The sequence below is a fragment of the Aspergillus nomiae genome, assembly GCF_001204775.2.
Source record: "Aspergillus nomiae NRRL 13137 chromosome Unknown contig00218, whole genome shotgun sequence".
Lineage (NCBI taxonomy): Eukaryota > Fungi > Ascomycota > Eurotiomycetes > Eurotiales > Aspergillaceae > Aspergillus > Aspergillus nomiae.
The window spans coordinates 15254-35782 of NW_015378273.1; the positions used below are offsets into that span (position 1 = coordinate 15254).

The following is a 20529-nucleotide window of genomic DNA, read 5'->3' on the forward strand; positions in this document are numbered from 1 at the left end:
CAGCCTGCAGGTACTTTTTTTTTTTTGGCGTCGCAAAGTATTATCACCGATATACGGAACGATGCCAAAGCTTTAGTTGTTGCGAGAGCGGGTCAACAATCTCAAAATTTCCGCCTTTGTGTGCGTGAAAAGAATTTGGTGAAACATATCGCTCCTGATTGGCCAAAAGCGGGTCGGCTTGGCACCGGTCCGCGGGAAGGATGACCATCGGTAGGCCTCGGCTCTGACTCGGCTCTGTCAGCAGGCTGGGGTCGCTGTTACATCCATCTTTCGCAGGTTGTAATTTATGACGTTTCCATTTTTTCGGCACATTGCTCCGGAACAGCATCGCCCAGTTGCGTTTTAGGAGAAATAAGACAGCAGGGGCCCAATGAAGTTACTGCAGTAACGAATTACTAGTAGTAATATCGCCTTGAACCTGCAATGAATCATCTAGAGGCCTTTGCACTTTGCCACATTACGCTACTATCCATCGTAGTCCCTATAGAAGCTGCCAACAGTGGGATGTTTTGAAATGTCAAAAGCTGCATCTATGATGTCCTCCGAGTACTGTAGCTCAAGTTTGATGTAATAAGTCATTCATGATTGGTCTATGACGATCTCCGCTCACATGCGTTGGTCCACTGACTGCGCTTGTATTGTTACCATGTAACCGGACACGGGTAAACGTTAAGGTAGGATACTAGTCCTAAGGTAGAGAGCTATTCTAAGTATCCAAAGACCACATGGAGACTTGTCGAGGCCATTGAGAGTGAGCGCTTTTCGAATCAATGAGAAACCTTCGGTTTCCGGTTAATGACCTTATGGGTCCTGGAGTAGGAATGTGTGTAGGTAAGCCGAATTTTGCAGTACTTGACAGGGTAAAGAAAGGGGGCAAATTGCGGGTTGCCCAGCCACTTCCTTGTGTCCGGTCGCATGCTTAGTTTGGTCCCAGGTGTCCCGAATGCGTAAGGCTCCTGTATTGTCACAAGCGGTTACGGGTCCTGTTCGCCGGTTCAGTACTGGCTACTGTCAAGCAAGAATTCTTTCCCACTCTGAAAAACACCAGAGCTTCCTTTTATTTGCTCCATTTTCCCTTCTCTTCTGACCCTCTTTCTTCTCTCTCTTTACTCTCCACTCCATCTTTGCTGCTTCCAACTGTTGAAGCTAGCTGTTGTTGCATAGCTCTTGGATGTGTTGCGGCCTTGCTCACCTCGCATAGAGAGCTTTCACAAAATGATCTCCACAAGGCTCGCGCGCATGGGTGCGCTGGTAAGTCGTCCTCAGTATATCGCTTTCTTCAGCATCGTGGCACCTGCATCGTCTCCTATCCGATGCTAGGTTTCCCCGGCTGATCTACGCTTGAAGCACCCTAAACTAACATGAATCTCTTCCACAGGCCCCCAAGTCCCGCCTTGTAAGAACACCTTGTTGATTGTTCTCGCTTCTGCGGGAATTTGGGATCCTTATGATACGGGTGTCGAATTGGAAACTAACCTATTTCATAGTTTCTCGGGGCTCGGGGTCTGGCCACTGCCAGCGAACACCCTCTCGACAAGAAGGTCGAGATGTCCAATGTTGAAAAGGTGAGCAATGAGAAGACTACTCTCGGCTGCATCGGGAGAGCGAGCGCTACCCTATATGGAAATCGGAATTTGCTGACAATGTATCTCATAGGGCAACTACATCAACTACAAGTATGGCAGCACCTTTTACTTTTCATATCAGGAGCTCCTGTTTCATGAATGCGCCATTATGGTCCTTTGACGCAGCGACTAACAGTTGTGCCAACTCTTTAGGAAGATGTCTGAGAACTTGGAAATCGTCCGTAGTCGTCTGAGCCGTCCTCTTACCTACGCCGAGAAGATCCTCTACTCTCACCTTGACAACCCTCATGAGCAGGACATCGAGCGTGGTGTTTCCTACCTGAAGCTGCGCCCCGACCGTGTCGCTTGCCAGGATGCCACCGCTCAGATGGCTATCCTTCAGTTCATGTCGGCTGGCATGCCCTCCGTCGCTACCCCTACCACCGTCCACTGTGACCACTTGATTGAGGCTCAGGTTGGAGGTGACAAGGATTTGGCTCGTGCCAACGAGATCAACAAGGAGGTCTACGACTTCCTTGCCTCCGCTACTGCCAAGTACAACATTGGTTTCTGGAAGCCTGGCTCCGGTATCATCCACCAGATCGTTCTGGAGAACTACGCTTTCCCCGGTGGTCTGATGATCGGTACCGACTCTCACACTCCTAACGGTGGTGGTCTTGGTATGGCTGCCATTGGTGTTGGTGGTGCTGATGCCGTCGATGTGATGGCTGGTCTCCCCTGGGAACTTAAGGCTCCTAAGGTCATTGGTGTCAAGCTCACCGGTGAGCTGTCCGGATGGACCACTCCTAAGGGTAAGTCACAACACGGTGAATTTCTTACAGGTGAAAGGAGAAAAAGCTTATTGATTGTGTGTAGATATCATCCTTAAGGTCGCTGGCCTCCTCACTGTCAAGGGTGGTACTGGTGCTATCGTTGAGTACCACGGACCTGGTGTCAACTCTCTTTCTTGCACCGGTATGGGTACTATCTGTAACATGGGTGCTGAAATTGGTGCTACCACCTCTCTGTTCCCCTACAATGACCGCATGTACGACTACCTGAAGGCCACCAAGCGTCAGCACATTGGCGACTTCGCTAGGTCCTACGCCAAGGAACTCCGCGAAGATGAGGGTGCCGAGTACGACCAGCTGATTGAGATCAACCTTTCTGAGCTGGAGCCTCACATCAACGGTCCCTTCACCCCCGATCTTGCTACCCCCATCTCCAAGTTCAAGGAGGCTGTCGAGGCCAACAAGTGGCCTGAGGAGCTCAAGGTCGGTCTCATCGGCTCTTGCACCAACTCCTCCTATGAGGACATGTCTCGTGCCGCCTCTATCGCCCGTGATGCCCTTGACCATGGCTTGAAGTCCAAGTCTCTCTTCACCATTACCCCCGGTTCTGAGCAGATTCGCGCTACTATCGAGCGTGATGGTCAGCTGCAGACCCTCGAGGAGTACGGTGGTGTCATCCTTGCCAACGCCTGTGGTCCTTGCATTGGACAGTGGGATCGTAAGGATGTTAAGAAGGGCGAGGCCAACTCCATCATCTCCTCCTACAACCGTAACTTCACTGGCCGTAACGACGCCAACCCCGCCACTCACTCCTTCGTCACCTCCCCCGACCTTGTCGTTGCCATGACTGTCGCCGGTACTCTCAAGTTCAACCCTCTCACCGATACCCTGAAGGACAAGAATGGCAAGGAGTTCAAGCTCAAGCCTCCCACCGGTGAGGGTCTCCCCGCCAAGGGCTACGACCCCGGCCGTAACACCTACCAGGCCCCTCCTGCCGACCGCTCCACTGTCAACGTCGCTGTCTCCCCTACCAGTGACCGTCTTCAGGTCCTCCAGGGATTCCAGGCCTGGGATGGCAAGGATGCTACTGACATCCCTATCCTCATCAAGTGCCAGGGCAAGACCACCACTGACCACATCTCCATGGCTGGCCCATGGTTGAAGTACCGTGGCCATCTTGACAACATTTCCAACAACATGCTCATTGGTGCCATCAACGCCGAGAACGGTGAGGCTAACAAGGTCAAGAACGCTTTCACTGGTGCATACGATGCCGTCCCTGCTACTGCCCGTGACTACAAGGCCCGTGGCATCAAGTGGGTTGTCATTGGTGACTGGAACTACGGTGAGGGTAGCTCTCGTGAGCACGCTGCTCTGGAGCCTAGACACCTTGGTGGTCTTGCTATCATCACTCGCAGCTTCGCCCGTATCCACGAGACCAACCTGAAGAAGCAGGGTATGCTTCCTCTGACCTTCGCCGAGCCTGCCGACTATGACAAGATCCAGCCCGAGGACAAGGTTGACTTGCTCTGCACTGAGCTTGAGGTCGGCAAGCCCATGACCCTCCGTGTCCACCCCAAGGATGGCAAGACCTTCGACGTCAAGCTCAACCACACCTTCAACGAGTCCCAGATCGAGTGGTTCAAGGATGGATCTGCCCTCAACACCATGGCCCGCAAGGGTAACTAAATGTGCCACAAGCCGGGTTTAGCGCTGGGGTCAACATTGGTCCGTTTGTAAATTATACTGTATATGTTTCTAAACACTCGAGGAGAAGCATATCAGCTTAGTGCCTTGCCATGCGACTTGGCACGTTGAGAATGAGTGGCAGCTCTGGGGATGATAGCGGCTGCTAATGGGATTTCTACGATGGGATATTGCGGAGTCAAGTTTCAAAATTTAACGACCTGTTTTGTTATCTCCACATTTGTTGGACCCCTTTGAGTTTGGGTGGACTATATGGATATAGTCTTGTGTCATTTTTCCTATATCATCTACTGTATGTTAGGGACAGCAATCATACCATATTTCCTTTTTGTTCAGATTAATATTCTCTTCTTCCGTTCTGCCTGAACATAACTCAATAGCTTGATGAGCTGTAGATGAACATAATGATGCATAGGTCACCCAAGGTGTTCTCATGGCTTAATTTCGACATAGCTGACATAAGATCGCGTGCTCAGCCGAGGCTCAAACTTAACCCCCGCTCTCGGTATGTAATTCTACTATATCAATAAGATACGGAGTACGAATGGTAGACCACCTCTGTTGTCTCGTCAGTCAGTCGCGGTCAGTTGACATTGCGGAACTCATAACCACATTCTTTCGCCTCACAGGTAGGAAGATCTTATCTAGTCCATTTCCGATTCATCCGGCTTGGGCAACTAAGGCTAAATAAAAAGCGTTCGGCGAATCCTGAGTAAAGTTGGATGCACAGGTGGTGTTGGAAGATACTACTCTATCTAGCATTGACAGCGGTGTAGCTGTAAGTCCACAATTTGGAACAGTGCCGTTTTCCCACGGTGTTGAACACTCCGTCGGGCCGCTGTTACCCACCACTCTCAACTAGATTTATCCTTCATATTACTTATTCGCCCCACGTTTGTCGAATCCAGACTTAGGGATACCTGAAAGACAAGGCCCCGGACTATCCGTTGCACTTTGACTTGACCCGGAGAACGTTCGTGCCCAACTATGGCTACTCAGCTCGTTCCTCTGCCGGAGGTGGAGAGACTCAGTGCTTCAGTGGTGCGGATACTTGGTGGTAATCCCGGCAAGGTAAGGTTCGGACCTGAATTTTGATATTCCCTGATTCCGGTGACTGCGAGTCCAAAGTACCTTGAACTATCGCGTCTTGATGCATATTCTGTTAAGCTCGATAAAACAAGAACCTACATTAATTTGACCCTGCATATAGTTTACACTGCAGGGTGAGTCACTCCACCTTCATCCAATAGGGTTCGCAGCTTTGGACCTAACAACATCTTTCAGGAACAAACACATATCTGATAGGTCGTGGACCTCAACGGATTCTGATTGACACAGGTGAAGGCAAGCCTTCCTGGGCTGCTCACCTGAGGACAATCCTGTCGGAAGAGAATGCCACCGTGCATAAAGCACTCCTGACGCACTGGCACCATGATCACGTCAATGGCATCCCTGACCTTCGCAAGCTTTGTCCTCAAGTCACTATCTACAAGAACCAACCAAACGAGGGACAGAGTGGTATCGAGGATGGACAGGTCTTTTCCGTAGAGGGAGCCACATTGAAAGCGTTTCATACACCGGGACATACCGTTGATCATATGATATTTGTGCTAGAGGAGGAAGATGCCATCTTTACTGGTGATAGTGGGTTCTCCCTTGCCCCCAACTCATCCCATACTGTGTTATAGTCGTGCATAACTGATCTAAAACCTGCTAGACGTTCTGGGACATGGGACTGCAGTATTTGAAGATTTGAAAGTGTATCTGTCCAGTCTCCAGCGTATGCAAGACCGCGTTTCCGGTCGCGGGTATCCTGGCCATGGAGCGGTGATTGAGAATGCGACGGCGAAGATCACTGAATACATCAAGCATCGACAACAGCGTGAAGATGAAGTGATCCGCGTGTTGCGTTATGGAAAACTTGATGTCCCTGATGATGAACCATCACCGGAGCGGAAGGCCTCTTGGACCCCCCTCGAGATAGTGAAAGTGATATACTACAACGTCCCGGAAAGCCTTCACCTGCCAGCGTCGCACGGTGTGCTGCAGGTGCTGATGAAATTAGAAGCCGAGGGTAAGACAGTCCATGACACGGAATCGGATAAGTGGAGGCTGGAAACCGGGAAGTCTGCGCTATAAACGCCCTTCACTATAGCTCTGTGTGACATACAATGATGTTCTATCTAATGACAATCTATGCAACTGTAAGTGCCTGGGATGTTATGACGTGGCCTGGGTTTGCTGGAAGTAGAAAGCATAGACAACCACTACACAACCAAGAAGATTACAGAAAGCGCCGGGGGCATGCCAGGTTTGCCCAGACCGTCTTTCAAACATCATTCAATACCAGTACTATCAGAAGAGGTCTGGACTTTTCTGGCAGGGAAAAACCGCAAGTTGAACGAACACTTTTTGGCCCAGTCTGGACCTGTCAGAAATGCACTTTGTACTTGGAGGTGGGCTACATAACGCCACCATGAGGGAAAAAAGGACTACGCAGTACTCTGTATTAAATTAGGCGGAGACAAAACAAAAAAGAAATGGAAAAGTAAAAAACACCCTCACAAGAAAAAGTTAAAGTAAGAGATGTAAAAGGAAAGAAGAAAAAAAAGCAAAAAGAGTTGCAGTACCATACATAACTTTACACTAGACTGAGGGGTTGGCATTACATTGGCAAATCGTCATCCGACCAGCAGGTGGGCTCGGCGCGCCTAATATTCCCAGCAGGAAAAGCACTCAGTGAATTTCCCTGTTGATTGGGATCATATTTAAGCAGCTGAGGGGCTCCTCACCACCTTCCATGGGAGTGTTGGCATCATCCGCAATCGGTGAGTGGTTAACTTTGCGGGCCCGTGACCTCATTCATCATTAAATTCTTTATCCGTGCAAAACTAGATTTCTCCTCCCTTATTCAGTTTCATCTAGGAATCCCTTCATATATTATCAGAACTTGGATCCAAGTCAGACTGCTCCTACCGGCTATTTCCAAAGTAATCAACTGTCTTTTGGTATATCCTTCCTAGTCGATGAACTCGCTAGTGAAGAGCGTGCGCAGTTCATACTACAGTCACTCCAGCTTGTCCTTATTACCCGACTGGAAACTTTGGGTCAGTTGGTCCGTGCGTCTGGTTGATTGCTGAGCTCTGAGGTCACTCTTTGCCCGTTTTCTCCCCACCGGACCGCCTTCTTGTACTTCACAAAAGCTCCCCGCCTTCGTTGTAGGGCCGGCATTTATTGTCATTTTAGCAGTGTTTGGTTTCACTGGCCAACTGTCTGATTCTTGGTTCCCTTTAGGCTGCGGCAAAGCTGTCAATCGTCGTTTTAATTTGGCGTTGACTTAACTGTCTTTATACATTACCCCTCTATTTCCTCTCTTGCTTCCTTTTTATTTCTTCCAATCTATTTTCTTTTTTTTCTTTTCTTTCTTTTCAACAGGTTTCTTTGTGAGAAACTTAACATCCTCGATTCAATTTCATTCAGCCATTAAATCCGATTTCGCCAACAATGCCTTCCCTCGAAGACGGTTCTAAGAATGAGTCAAGACTACTCCTCATTTCAAATCGGTTACCGATTACGATAAAACGCTCCGAAGCCGGGAAGTATGACTTCTCCATGTCATCTGGTGGCTTGGTCAGCGGTCTCAGTGGTCTATCAAAATCCACTACGTTCCAATGGTATGGCTGGCCCGGCCTAGAGGTCCCCGAAGAAGAGATACCGGTGGTGAAGCAACGGTTGAAGGATGAGTACAATGCAGTTCCCGTATTTATCGATGATGAGCTAGCGGACCGGCACTACAATGGATTCTCTAGTTAGTACATCTTACCTTGCATTTAGATCGCAGACTCAAGCGCATCAAGTTGTACCAAGTTGCTAATAAGTTTCTATTGATCAGATTCTATTCTGTGGCCCCTTTTCCATTATCATCCTGGTGAAATCACCTTCGATGAATCTGCTTGGGACGCTTATAAGGATGCGAATCGCCTATTCGCGCGGGCCGTCGCGAAAGAAGTTCAGGATGGAGATCTAATTTGGGTGCATGACTACCATTTGATGCTTCTTCCTGAGATGCTTCGAGAAGAAATCGGAGACCAGAAGCAGAACGTCAAGATTGGATTCTTCCTACACACCCCCTTCCCTAGCAGTGAAATTTACAGGATCCTCCCCGTCCGAAACGAGCTGTTGCTTGGGGTCCTCCATTGCGACCTCATAGGCTTCCACACCTACGACTATACAAGACATTTCTTGAGCGCTTGCTCGCGCTTATTGTACGTTGAGACCAGCCGTTATGTAAAAACGTGGGAGCTAACGATGGGCATCTAGGGGATTGGCGACAACTCCTAACGGCATAGAGTTCCAGGGCAAAATTATTGCCTGCGGAGCTTCCCGATCGGCATTGACCCTGAGAAATTTCAGGAGGGTCTTAAGAAAGAGAAGGTCCAGAAGCGGATTGCACAGCTTGAACAGAAGTTCCAGGGAGTGAAGCTTATGGTTGGTGTTGACCGCCTTGACTATATTAAGGGCGTTCCGCAAAAGCTGCATGCGCTGGAAGTGTTCCTTAGTGACCACCCTGAATGGTTGGTAAAGTTGTACTGGTTCAAGTTGCTGTCCCCAGTAGGCAGGATGTCGAGGAGTATCAGAACTTGAGGGCTGTTGTGAACGAGCTAGTCGGCCGTATCAACGGGAAGTTTGGTAAGTGATTTTACTAGCAGGCCATGATAACGTGTTGCTGACCTGATTAGGTACTGTGGAATTCATGCCAATCCACTTCCTACACAAGTCAGTCAACTTTGATGAACTGATTGCCCTGTATGCCGTGTCGGACGCGTGCATCGTTTCGTCAACTCGGGATGGCATGAATCTGGTCGCGTACGAGTATATTGCAACCCAGCAAAAGCGGCACGGTGTTTTGGTCCTCTCAGAGTTTGCCGGTGCAGCCCAGAGTCTCAATGGCAGCATCATTATTAACCCTTGGAATACCGAAGAACTCGCCGGTGCCTACCAGGAGGCTGTTACCATGAGCGACGAGCAGAGGGCCCTGAATTTCTCCAAGCTGGACAAATATGTCAATAAATATACGAGGTATACACATGCGTGTCATTTCGATGGATAAACATCGCTAACCTATTTCAGTGCCTTCTGGGGCCAGTCATTCGTAACGGAATTGACGAGGATATCTACCCAATCTGCGGAGAAATTCCAGTCTAAAAGGGCTTCACTTGCCGGCGCATACCACGAACAAGTGAACGGTGTAGAATCCGAGGGATCGTCTTAATTGTGCGCCAAAAAGATACCTACCTTCTATACTGTCTCGGTTGGAGTATCAGAAGAGGAAACACAAAGATGTGTAACGAGTGGCTTAGAGCTTTTTTATTGACGGTCTATGAGCACTGGATGGCGTGAATTGTTTTTGAGTTTGCTTTGCATTGGTTACGATTCTCGGTCACTCCTTTGAAATGTCATAAGAGGGTAATATTGTATTTAGATTCTTGGGTCCGGGTCATGGATGGGTATAAAAGGTTGAGGTGTTGCTGGTGTACTGTACATTAAGCGTTCTGTCTAAGCTCTCAACTCAGCGTGTGTTACCATTATTTATTTGTATTCGATAGAACAGAATGACATATCCTCAGTCCGCTACCTAGTATTAGGATGTAGTAGCTTCATTCTGGAAAGATCTGACCTTCCAGTTGTATATTTGCATGGCGCGAGTATGCAAACAGTGCAAACATCGGCGAGAAATTCTGGACGGCCTCGTCCGCGGGTTTAACGCTCCTCCATCGGAGACGCCGCCTGAGTTTTTCTTGAGACGAGAACATATTGCCCAATTGTAATATTATCGGACTAAGATTGGGCTTCAGTCGAAACTTTGCGGACGTAAAATTCACTCTCGATCGGCGACAAAACCGCACGCGCCTTTGAGGAATCACCGAGTTGGACTTTATCGCACCCAAGAGAACAAGCATCAAGAACAGACACAGGGGAACCCCTCTACTCATACGAAGATGCGTCCAAGCAACCTCTTCCGGGCGATGCAGCCCCTTCGCTCTTCTATCGTCAGACCTACTTCGACCTCATCCTCAGCCGCACACATCTACTCTACCATCTCGACACCAATCCGCCGCTTTAATTCGACGACCGCTACACCCACGGAAACCCAATCGTCCACAGCACCTTCTACTCCATCTGTGGCTCCTCCTTCCCTCCGCAGCTACCCCTATACCTTGAAGACCGGCACTGTGGTCTCCGTCGGCCGCATGGACCGTACTGTCCGCGTCTCCCATCGCCACACCATGTGGGACAGTCACATTCGCAAGACATATCCGAAGGTTACGACATATCTTGTGTCCGACCCAAAGAATTCCCTGCGCGAAGGGGACGTCATCGAGTTCTCCTCCGGTTACCCAAAGAGCCGAAATGTGCGTCATGTCGTTGAGAGGATTATTGCGCCGTTCGGCGAGGCAATTGAAGACAGACCGGCTGTTATGACACGTGAAGAGCGGGACGCAGAGCGCGTGGCCAAGCGAACTGTCAAGTGGGAGCGCAGGGAAGCCAAAAGAGCAGAGGGTGGCGAGGGCCAGAGCTTACAAGGACAAGAGCACGTTGGACGGATCAGGAGGCTAGTATATGAGCGTACTGGGGCCCAGTAGAAGGCAAGTATACTCCGCTTGTCATTCTTTGGCATTTGTCTTTGATTGTATAAGATAAATATTGGGCTCAGAGAGCTGTGTTCTATCTTTGTGTGTCGACTCTTTCCGAATGTATTATATCTCACTGTGCATGTGTGCTACCAGTCTTCTCTTTGCAACACTTACTCATATTGGCCAGTCGTATTATAGAAATGTAAGCTTTGGAATTTGACTTTGGCGTCTTGTAATGGTTGATCGAGAAGCTGACATGTAGCTTGAACTCAAGGAAGACAACGTATAGTCTGTTTCAGATTGGAGTCTGGCATTAAGCTTGGATCTCAGAAGTGCTAATTCTGGACTATCACTGACTGAATGCGTTTCTATAGGCCTGTAACCTAACGTCCAGTTACTGGATGGATTGAGTGATCACTGGAGACTTAGGTAGAAAAAGCGTATCTCCAAGGTTTCGATCAAGGTGCAATTGACTAACATGCGAGCTAAATGGAACAAGACAGGTCTCTGAGGGAATACATCCGTATTCTTGGGATGTGCTTGGGTAGATTTGAGTATAGAAGACTCACTATTTTAAGAACACTTTCAGTGGAAGTATCTGTTTTGCAGATAGACTTGCTAGTAGCTCGGAGTCAGTCAACATCACCCTATCACTAAGGTATTATCAGTAGATTTATCATGGCCTTAGACCCATGGTTCCAGCTTATCTTTCCGGGCAGGCACCTAGAGTCGCCGGGGACAGGGGAAATAGATAAGACCCCGCGTCTCATGATGCTAGTGCTATCTGGTACGATACACTGAATTTTAAATAGGCCGTAAGACCATTTCATATCCATGGCCTATCAAACTCAAAGTACAGCTACTTTGCTTCTCTGATGTGCAAAATGCATATGTTTACCTTGCCTATTGCCATTCTCTTGTGCTTCTTTCAGACGATCCTTTCGAGTACGATTCCCGATTCAATGTTAATCACCAGGGATATTCCTTTCTCAACTAGAGCGTACTGGATGCGTCGAGCAAATGAAGCATTGGGCGAACTAAGCGGATCTCCCTGTCCATTCGCTGCGTTTGGCACTGCCGTCGTTAACCACACTGGCACTGATGGACTTGGGGATCAGATATGCATTGGCGTCAACCAGAATCGCCAGACAGGAAACCCGGCCTTACACGGTACCATACCCCAAACCTCCCTCCCATAGTAGTCTCCCCATCTGTTGCTGATGGGAGATCGATACCCTCTAGGAGAAATAGCAGCCATCACAAACTGCACTGCCATTCTGACAGATCCACATGGCCGATTTCGACTAACGGCCTCTGAAGCTCAAGCTGCATTTGTCGATTTGACATTGTATACCAACGCCGAGAGTTGCCCTATGGTAAGTACTTTGTCCCCGACGCTTCATATTGCAAGACATATATCTAGAGGTTAACGATGAGAAAGTGCGCGTCTGCCATTCGGTGGGCAGGGTTTAAGGAGTATGTCTACGGGACTTCAATTCACACGTTAGTCCGGAAGGGCTGGTCCCAGATCCATATATCCTCGCTGGAGGTCTTTCAGGCTTCTTTAGACTTGTCGTCCCATACTCTCCTGATGGGGGATGTTCTTGCGAATGAGACGGATCCGTACTTTTTGTGGCAGTTTGATCCGGCTTACCCTTGCCCTGATGGCTGCTCGCGTTCTGGTAATGGTACTACGTGTCGTGTTTCTACAAGGGATGAATTGAAGTAGGATGTATGTTAGATACCTGAATTGTGTCCATCCGTGTTAGGGTTATATGGGCTGTGCGAGATAGTCTCTAGCTATGATAGTAGTATGTTGCGTTCTCGGAACGGCTCCGTGGATAAGAATGTTTACTGGGATAGTCCATGGACTGTGGGAAGGAACAAGCTGAAGGTGACCACGCCGAATGGCGAGGACCCGGAATGGGGATATGAGATTACGCAGTTTGGAGGATCGGGGCAGACTAGTGGGCCTTTGGGGAATGTGACTATCAAAGTTTAGGCTTTATGCTTAGGGCAAGATGATTCTTTGGGAGAATTTGACATGGTAGGGCTGATAGGGCTGATGTTGGTCTATACAATATTGGCAGGAATACGTAGCTGCTAAGTTGTTGGCATTAGTCAAGATGAGTTCTTTGCCCTAAGCTGCTTGAATATTATTCGTGCATTTTCTAGATGAATTATGAGCCCCTAACAACAGTCTCAACGTGGTATTGGTATGCCAATACACCGGGTTTCTCTCTACCTTATAGAGACAAGCTCGCATTCCTCTGGGGCAACAAGCGTCTTTTTTTTCCAGCTATATTGTGTAATATAGAGCTTTGTTTCCGACTTCTATCTCTATGGCAGGGCGTTATTCGTGGACACCACGAGGACACATTATTGAAGTCCAGGAACCTGTCAGCGTATGGCATCCTTTGGCGATAATATGGAGTATATAGTTACGTCCCAATGCGAAGGATCACGTGTAATGAAAATGATCTCCAGGGAATTCTCCTAGGTGAATAACAGCCACAAAAGATGCAATGAAAAGGGGTTTCTTAACGTGGAATATTACTGTGGTTAGAGTGATACATCTTATCTGCCTTGTCAGAGCGTCTTTAACTCTCATTAGGATTCAATGTTGACCCACCTATCAGTTCTGTCTACTGGTCTAGCGTGGTCTGTGGTGCATTAAATGGCGAAATCGCCCCAAAGGTCTAAGAATATTTTGCAGTAAATCATACGATGAATATAAAATGTCTTTCTCAGAGGGAGTACTCAGTAGATGGTCAAATAATGGAATTCTCGGTTCAGGGGTTGTCAATCAAACTTTAATAAATCAAATCACCCCAAGTGATCAGCCATGTGAGGTGTGAATAACTTAAGTAAATAAGTTACAGGAAAAGAATAAAGTGTGTTTGTTTTTGTTGATCCGCGGGGAAGACAAGCCGGACAAGATTGGCAGAAAAAAAGACCAGTCCGTCCACTCTCCCTTTTGGGTCGCGAAAGTCACCGGAGCGACTTGCCCGTTGTTTACTTCGTCTCTTTCTCTCTCCCACTCTGCTAGTCTGATTGAACTTCCATCCACCCTTTGACCCCACGGGTTCTGTCCGGTTCCTATTTTCAACGGCAGAACATCGATCCTTGTCATCCTGACTCCCTCCGACATTGAGTTATACTTTTCTTTGGATACCCGTTGTGCGTGGCTTAACATACGGTTAACTGCCCAACCGCACGAGCCCTGCAACCTTCTGCAAGTTTAAGGTGTGTGCGCGATATATAAGAGAGAATCCACCCAACCCTCAATTTTGTACAGTGGTATCTGTATACCGAAATATATAGACAAGTTCCACTGTGCCTGTGACCCTTGAGATCGTACACAGATGGCACATTTGCCCTCGCAGAATCTCAGGACTTGACTAACTTGTCTCTCTCCTAGTGCACTTTAGATCGCCGTCATTATGGCTGACGGAGAGGAGGACTTCTCCTCTCTCCCACTGCCCGAACGATTCGCACACAAGGTTAGCCCCGCCCTCGACGATTTCACTCGATTCCCGTCGACTAATATCTTGTCATTGCCAACGTAGAACTGGAAAGTGCGTAAGGGAGGTTATGAAGATGCCAAACAACAGTTCGAGAAATCCCCGGATGAATCAGACCCCGTTTTCACACCGTTTATCCAAGACGCGGGCCTATGGAAAGGAGCGGTTGCAGATTCCAACGTCGCGGCCCAACAAGATGGCCTCGCGGCCTACTGCGCTTTCTTAAAATTCGGAGGTGTTCAGGCTTGCACAAGGTATGATGTTCTTGGATGATTTACACTGCCCTATGATAGGGGTGGCTAATGTTTCCCCGAAAAGGTCTCGTGCCATCACAGTTTTTCCCATTGTAGAAAAGGGTCTTCCATCTACAAGACCGGCAGCAAAGACGAACGCTCAAGAAGCCCTTCTACTACTAGTCGAATTAGATAAAGCAGACCCCGTGATCGAAGAGATACTGCCTGGACTATCACACAAGGTACCCAAGGTTATTGCTGCGACATTGGCTGGCTTGAGAACAATCTATCACAACTTCGGATGCAAGATTGTCGACCCCAAGCCGGTTCTTAAGGCCCTGCCCAAGGTATTCGGACATGCAGACAAGAACGTTCGCGCAGAAGCGCAAAGTCTCACAGTGGAAATGTACCGGTGGTTGAAAGAAGCCATTAAACCTCTTTTCTGGGCCGAACTAAAGCCAGTCCAGCAAACCGACTTAGAGAAACTCTTTGAAAACGTCAAACAAGAGCCACCACCGAAACAAGAGAGATTAACTAGAGCCCAGCAGGACGCGATGGCTGCCGCCAGCGCAGCCCCCGAAGATGGTGAAGCCGAAGAAGGTGGTGAAGAGTACGGGGATGAAGACGGCGAAGAGGTTGACGCTTTTGACCTCGCAGAACCTGTTGACGTGATGCCCAAAGTTCCGAAAGATCTACACGAGCAACTATCCTCATCGAAGTGGAAAGACCGGAAGGAGGCACTGGATGCTCTCCATTCAGCACTGAACGTCCCGAGAATCAAGGATGGGCCATACGACGATATTGTGCGCGCGCTAGCCGCTCGCATGAAAGACGCCAACATTGCGGTTGTGACCGTCGCTGCCAACTGTGTCGACTTACTCGCTAAAGGCCTTCGGAGCGGATTCGGCAAATACCGCTCAAGCATTATGGCTCCTATGCTGGAACGCCTGAAGGAGAAGAAACAGAGCGTTGCAGAGGCACTGGGCCAAGCTTTAGACTCGGTCTTCGCATCGACTACTTTGACAGACTGCTTGGAGGAGATTCTTGAGTTTTTGAAGCATAAGAATCCGCAAGTGAAGCAAGAAACACTCAAATTCCTTATCCGCTGTCTCCGTACCACCAGGGATGTCCCGTCGAAAGCGGAGGTCAAGTCGATTGCTGAAGCGGCGACTAAGCTTCTCACCGAATCCAGTGAGGTCAACCGGTCGGGAGGAGCTGAAATCCTTGGCACATTGATGAAGATCATGGGCGAACGAGCGATGAACCCCTACCTTGAGGGCCTCGATGATATCAGAAAGACGAAGATTAAGGAGTTTTTCGATACCGCCGAGGTCAAAGCGAAAGATAGACCTAAGCCTATTGTTGGTGCACCCAAGGCTGTGCCGGCGGCTGGTAAAAAAGTCGTCGGTGGGAAAAAGCCGGCATTGGGAATGAAAAAACCCCCTCCAGCTGCGGCACCGCCACCAGTTGAAGAACCAGCGCCTGCTCCCTCACCTCCTAAGAAGGCTGTACCATCTAGATTGGGCGGTCCTAAGGCTGGTGGCCTTCCCGCACCAGGTTCTGGTCTTAAGAAAAAGCTGGGTGGTCCCGGAGGTATAGCGTCGCCACGACGGGTTGTTTCTCCTCCTTCTGAGGAGCAACCCGCGGCTCCTGCTGCTCCCAAGTTTGGTCTTGGTAGAGGACTTGCAGGCCGTCCTATCGCCAAGCCAGCCGCTCCTCGCGAGCCTTCGCCTCCACCAGCGGCGCCTCCCCTGACTGGAATGTCGGCTATTGAGCGGGCCGAGTTAGAGGAACTGCGTCTCGAACAAGAGAAGTTTACCCGACTTGTTGAAGACTTGAAGTCAGAGAGGACCAAATTGAAATCACAAGTGACAGAACTTCAGGATCAGAATGCACAACTCATTGAAGATCACACGAGGGATGTTCTGAGTATCAAGGCCAAGGAAACCCAACTGGTTAGGGCTCGGAGTGATGCAGAGACCGCAGAACAGAGTGTTCAGAAGCAGCAGCGGGAAATCGACCGTCTGAAACGTGAGTTGGCAAGGGCCCTTCGCGCTAGCGCTATCAGCCCGCCCAACACTCTACCTGAAGGGATTAGTATGGGATACGGAGATGCCGGATCAGTTTATCAGGACGCAGCCAGCAATGGCCAGGGTCCTTTGGCACGTGGTTACCACATGGGGTCACGATTCGAGAGCTCAAGACCAAGGAGTTATGCTTCAGCCAGCCCAAGTGAAGAGAAGGAGAACAGTGGTCTGGAATCCCCAGGCCTGGGCAGCAGAGATGGAGGTCTCGGCCGACGGAAGCTAAGCCCTACTTTTGGCACCAGTTATTCCGGAATGGGTAGTCCCACCCGGTCTTCAATGCTGGGTTCTAGTAATGCTTCAGGAGATGACCAGCCAACGAGAAGTACGGAGCCAGCGGAGAACTGGAAGCGAGCTGCCGAGGTGACGAGCCAGCTTAAAGCAAGGATAGAACAAATGAAGGTACGTATCTCCAATGTCCCAATTATGGATCAACTCTGACGTAGAATGGTGCAGGCTAGGCAAGGACTCACACGACCACCGGCTCAACGCTAACGACTGAACGAATTCATGTTTCCTCCTTCTCTGACCCTCTTTAATCCTATCCCCTTTCTACATCCTCTCCCTATTGCGTTCTTGTTGTTTTACATACGGTTTGGCGGGTGCTCCTTAGGCTTGGGTGGGCTGGCTAGCTCTTAATTGCTTGTTTTGTGCGCTTCAGATTGTGGGCTTTTGCTTGTCTTCGGTGGATCATTAAAATACGTTTAGGGGGGTGGGCATTGTCTAGCTGCATTTTATTTTGGGTTTGACTTCATACCAGGACGCTTTCTTTGATGTATAGATGTTTCACCATATGTACGCATGCGGTGTATTGTACGGGCATGGCATTACCAGGGGAAAGGGTCCCCAGGTTATAATCATTTATTAACTTGCAATCCGGGCGGGCTCCACATTGTTTCCTAAGTTTGAAGCAGAAGAGAAAGTTGAAAGACAAGTATCATAGCGTGAATTACTTTTACGACTGGGAAGCTACTAGAGCAGACCGCACATGAATGCTTATATGAAGGGGTGCTACGAGGGCGGTTGGGTTGAAGTGTGAAATAGCATTCATGGGTATCTGCGACGTGTACATAAGAGTGAAAGAAACAGAGTGGACCATCAAGATGGATTGGGATTGAGGATTGGGTGCCAAAAGCTCTCCAACCATGTAAGCTATTATGCCATCAATAAGTTAACCGAGCCCTTAACACCATTCCCAGAAACCGTGGCCGCGATTTGCTTTTGAACAATTAATCCCAATTTTTGGTATCCGGAGCGCAAAATTTTGTCATTAAGATCGTTGGAAAACCCGTCATTGCGGAACTAGACTAGACATATGGACTAGTTTAGATCTTGACAGCGGACTCAACGGCCTTGCGCTTCTTCTCCTGGCGGGCGACGGCCTTGGCGCCCATGATACCACCACCCCAGTGACGGCGGGACTCCTCGTACTTGTCGGTGTAGCCCTCCTTGATGGTGGAGAGGAGCTTGGCGAACTCAGACTGGTCCTCAGAGCGGACCTCAGTCAGAGCGAGGACGGCAGCGGTCTGATAGACAGATTAGTACTATATTTCTTAATATATAGTCATGAGCGATTCTTACCTTCTTGTGGACAACGGTACCGAGACGAGCCTTGCCCTTGACGATGGCGTAAGGGACACCCATCTTGCGGCAGAGAGCGGGAAGGAAGACAACCAGCTCAATGGGGTCAACGTCGTGGGCGATGAGGACAAGGGAAGCCTTCTTGTTCTCAACGAGGCCGACAACGTGGTTAAGACCGTACTTGACGTGGTAGGGCTTCTTGGAGACATCCTCCTTCTTCTTGCCCTCGGCAACGGCGGTAGCCTCAGCGAGGAGACGCTCCTTCTTCTCGGCCTTGGTCTCAGGGCGGTACTTGTTGAGGAGCTTGAAGGTCTGGGCAGCGGAGTTGCGGTCCAGGGTGCTCTGGAACTGGGCAATGGCAGGGGGGACCTTGAGACGGAGGTTCAAGATCTTCTTCTGGCGCTGAAGACGGACATACTCGGGCCACTTAACGAAACGGCCGAGGTTGCGCTTGGGCTGGATGTCCTGGCCAATGCCGAAGTTGCGGGAGCGCTTCTCGATGAGAGGGTTCTGGTCGCATATTAGCATCCTATGTGCTTCCTAGCTAGGGGGAAAGATCCCATTTCTACATACCTTAGGGGCCTTCTTAGAACCAGCCTTGCCCTGGGGGTAGGGCAGAGGGGCGGCCTTCTTTCCGGACTTGGGAGGCTATCATTGAGAAAAGAAGATCAGCACATCGTGTCCACCAACGCTGCATCTTCCTTGAACTCTAAAGAGAACACCGATCTAGTGTGTATTTCAACTCCTAGACCGGTGTCTCCAGCCAAATCATCGCTGACGCTCGCATCCCGAAGGACTTGTGCGAACAGCGGAATATGCTTCGAGACATGCGAAATGAAGCCGACGAGATCGTCTCACGACATGTCGCAGAGGTTTTCGAAAGCTAGACAACCAAATCAACTGGACGTTATATGCTTACCATTGTTGTCGACTGAGTTCCGCAACGGCGCTGGGTGACGGGATTGACGAAGAGAAGAAGAAGGGAAAGTTCGAAGTAATTTCAGCTTAGCAGAAAAGAAAAGCTAGTCGCTTCGTGCGTGGGCCGCGCTAGTGCGGATAAATTGACTAGCCGATCCGGTTCCAAATCACCCTCCCACATGACCTAGGGCTAACCCTCGACGCTTCTGCTCCCTTTCCCTATTGGGCAGCCACTTCCTACATTGAACTCCTATTCGTCGAATTTTACAAGTATACAATAGGACGTACTACTTTCTTAAGTTCATTAGTTTACTCATGAACCAATCGTTAGTATTCGTAACCACCCTATTTATCCCAGACTTCATCTAAGTTGATATCTCGGACTACCACATTGTTGCGTGCCACCCACCATGTTCTCTGCATTCGTCTCGCCGTTCGCCTCAGGTCTTGTGTTCTCCCCAAATCACAGTTGAACACGCCGAGCTTTCAAGTATTCGTAATCTGGCATGGCTGCTAGGACCGCCTTCTCAAGAAGAAGACTGGCGTCCTCACCAAATTCCTCCCTCCATTTGAGGGCCTCAGTAGCGACGTCCAGTGCCACTGGCGCCTTATCTTTCAAAACCCCAGATGATCCCGCTAGACTAGAGAGCATTATTTCTTGAGCTTTCTGGGTATGAAAGCGCACATCTTGCCCAGTAGTGTCTCTCTGTTCGACAGGGCTTCCGTTATTCGGCGCACCATTAGCATCTGCCTTCTTCTCCCACTCAAACTTGAGTTTGTTGGAATCCAGGCCCGCCAGCTCGCAGAATCGAGCTATCACATCAGGATTGTGAATCACATCATGGGCGTCCAGCAACAATGGCTTGGAGTCGGAGTCATTGTTCTCCATGCCGTAGTTGTAGAGCATCCGAGTCCACTTCAACGACATATTCGTCTCTAAGACGCCAGGCAGCTCCTCTTTTTGAAGAACACCAACGGCCACCATCTTCATCATTGCACGATAAAGGGACGGGAACACCAGCGCCGGATGACGAATGATGAACGCTAGGCGCCAGGTGCGCAGATACTCGTCCGGAAAGACGGTTTCATTATTTGGGGAGAAAGTCTGGGAGGCCCCATAGGTGGCTGGGACTTGGACATGGAAAAGGGAGTCATAGCTACCATTGGTGCCATGGATCATCCGGCTGAATGCCGTTGGGTTGCAGAGCCAGAAAGCATGCTCTTTGGTGACCATCATTTTGCCTTCTTTTTCGGCACGGCTGCTGTATTCCTCCAGGTTGTCCAGACATTCCTGGAAGGCAGACCGGACTTCATCGCACTCTTCGGTAGTCCATTGGTCGACTGGCTTATAAATGCGACCATCCTTGGAGGCAGTAGTATAGGGTTTCATGAAGAAGTAGCCTCCCTGCTCATTGGCGACGACATTGGGTTGATCTGATAGAGCAAGGATCTTCAGAAGGAGATTGGATGCTGTACGGGGATTGCTGACGA

General features: G+C 49.4%; 7 protein-coding genes across 7 annotated transcripts; 6 read left to right on the top strand and 1 right to left on the bottom strand.

The window, feature by feature from the left end:
* Positions 1 to 1082: 1082 nt before the first annotated feature.
* Positions 1083 to 4404, top strand: acoA (aconitate hydratase ACO1; the record flags this gene model as incomplete). Its single annotated transcript, XM_015551522.1, has 6 exons — positions 1083 to 1251; positions 1379 to 1396; positions 1488 to 1565; positions 1657 to 1676; positions 1779 to 2377; positions 2442 to 4404. Coding segments are annotated over 6 exons (2403 nt in total), but the record flags the coding sequence as incomplete, so codon positions are not given.
* A 567-nt stretch (positions 4405 to 4971) lies between these two features.
* On the top strand, positions 4972 to 6202 carry ANOM_006266 (putative metallo-beta-lactamase domain protein; the record flags this gene model as incomplete). Its single annotated transcript, XM_015551523.1, has 4 exons — positions 4972 to 5134; positions 5274 to 5286; positions 5348 to 5707; positions 5781 to 6202. The coding sequence occupies exons 1-4, from the start codon at positions 5051 to 5053 to the stop codon at positions 6200 to 6202; spliced, it is 879 nt and encodes a 292-aa protein (XP_015405191.1). The 5' UTR covers positions 4972 to 5050.
* A 1236-nt stretch (positions 6203 to 7438) lies between these two features.
* On the top strand, positions 7439 to 9335 carry ANOM_006267 (glycosyltransferase family 20 protein; the record flags this gene model as incomplete). Its single annotated transcript, XM_015551524.1, has 6 exons — positions 7439 to 7871; positions 7956 to 8345; positions 8415 to 8637; positions 8679 to 8752; positions 8803 to 9142; positions 9194 to 9335. The coding sequence occupies exons 1-6, from the start codon at positions 7568 to 7570 to the stop codon at positions 9333 to 9335; spliced, it is 1473 nt and encodes a 490-aa protein (XP_015405190.1). The 5' UTR covers positions 7439 to 7567.
* A 727-nt stretch (positions 9336 to 10062) lies between these two features.
* ANOM_006268 (uS17 family ribosomal protein) lies at positions 10063 to 10707 on the top strand (the record flags this gene model as incomplete). Its single annotated transcript, XM_015551525.1, has 1 exon — positions 10063 to 10707. The coding sequence occupies one exon, from the start codon at positions 10063 to 10065 to the stop codon at positions 10705 to 10707; it is 645 nt and encodes a 214-aa protein (XP_015405183.1).
* Positions 10708 to 11582: 875 nt separating this feature from the next.
* Positions 11583 to 12427, top strand: ANOM_006269 (uncharacterized protein; the record flags this gene model as incomplete). Its single annotated transcript, XM_015551526.1, has 3 exons — positions 11583 to 11868; positions 11941 to 12074; positions 12140 to 12427. The coding sequence occupies 3 exons, from the start codon at positions 11583 to 11585 to the stop codon at positions 12425 to 12427; spliced, it is 708 nt and encodes a 235-aa protein (XP_015405182.1).
* Positions 12428 to 14141: 1714 nt separating this feature from the next.
* Positions 14142 to 17094, top strand: ANOM_006270 (putative spindle pole body component; the record flags this gene model as incomplete). Its single annotated transcript, XM_015551527.1, has 4 exons — positions 14142 to 14201; positions 14268 to 14476; positions 14541 to 16941; positions 16996 to 17094. The coding sequence occupies 4 exons, from the start codon at positions 14142 to 14144 to the stop codon at positions 17032 to 17034; spliced, it is 2709 nt and encodes a 902-aa protein (XP_015405180.1). The 3' UTR covers positions 17035 to 17094.
* A 770-nt stretch (positions 17095 to 17864) lies between these two features.
* Positions 17865 to 19042, bottom strand: ANOM_006271 (60S ribosomal protein eL8; the record flags this gene model as incomplete). The annotated part of the gene is made up of 4 exons (XM_015551528.1): positions 17865 to 18065; positions 18121 to 18630; positions 18694 to 18768; positions 19040 to 19042. The coding sequence occupies 4 exons, from the start codon at positions 19040 to 19042 to the stop codon at positions 17865 to 17867; spliced, it is 789 nt and encodes a 262-aa protein (XP_015405181.1).
* Between the last annotated feature and the right edge of the window lie 1487 nt (positions 19043 to 20529).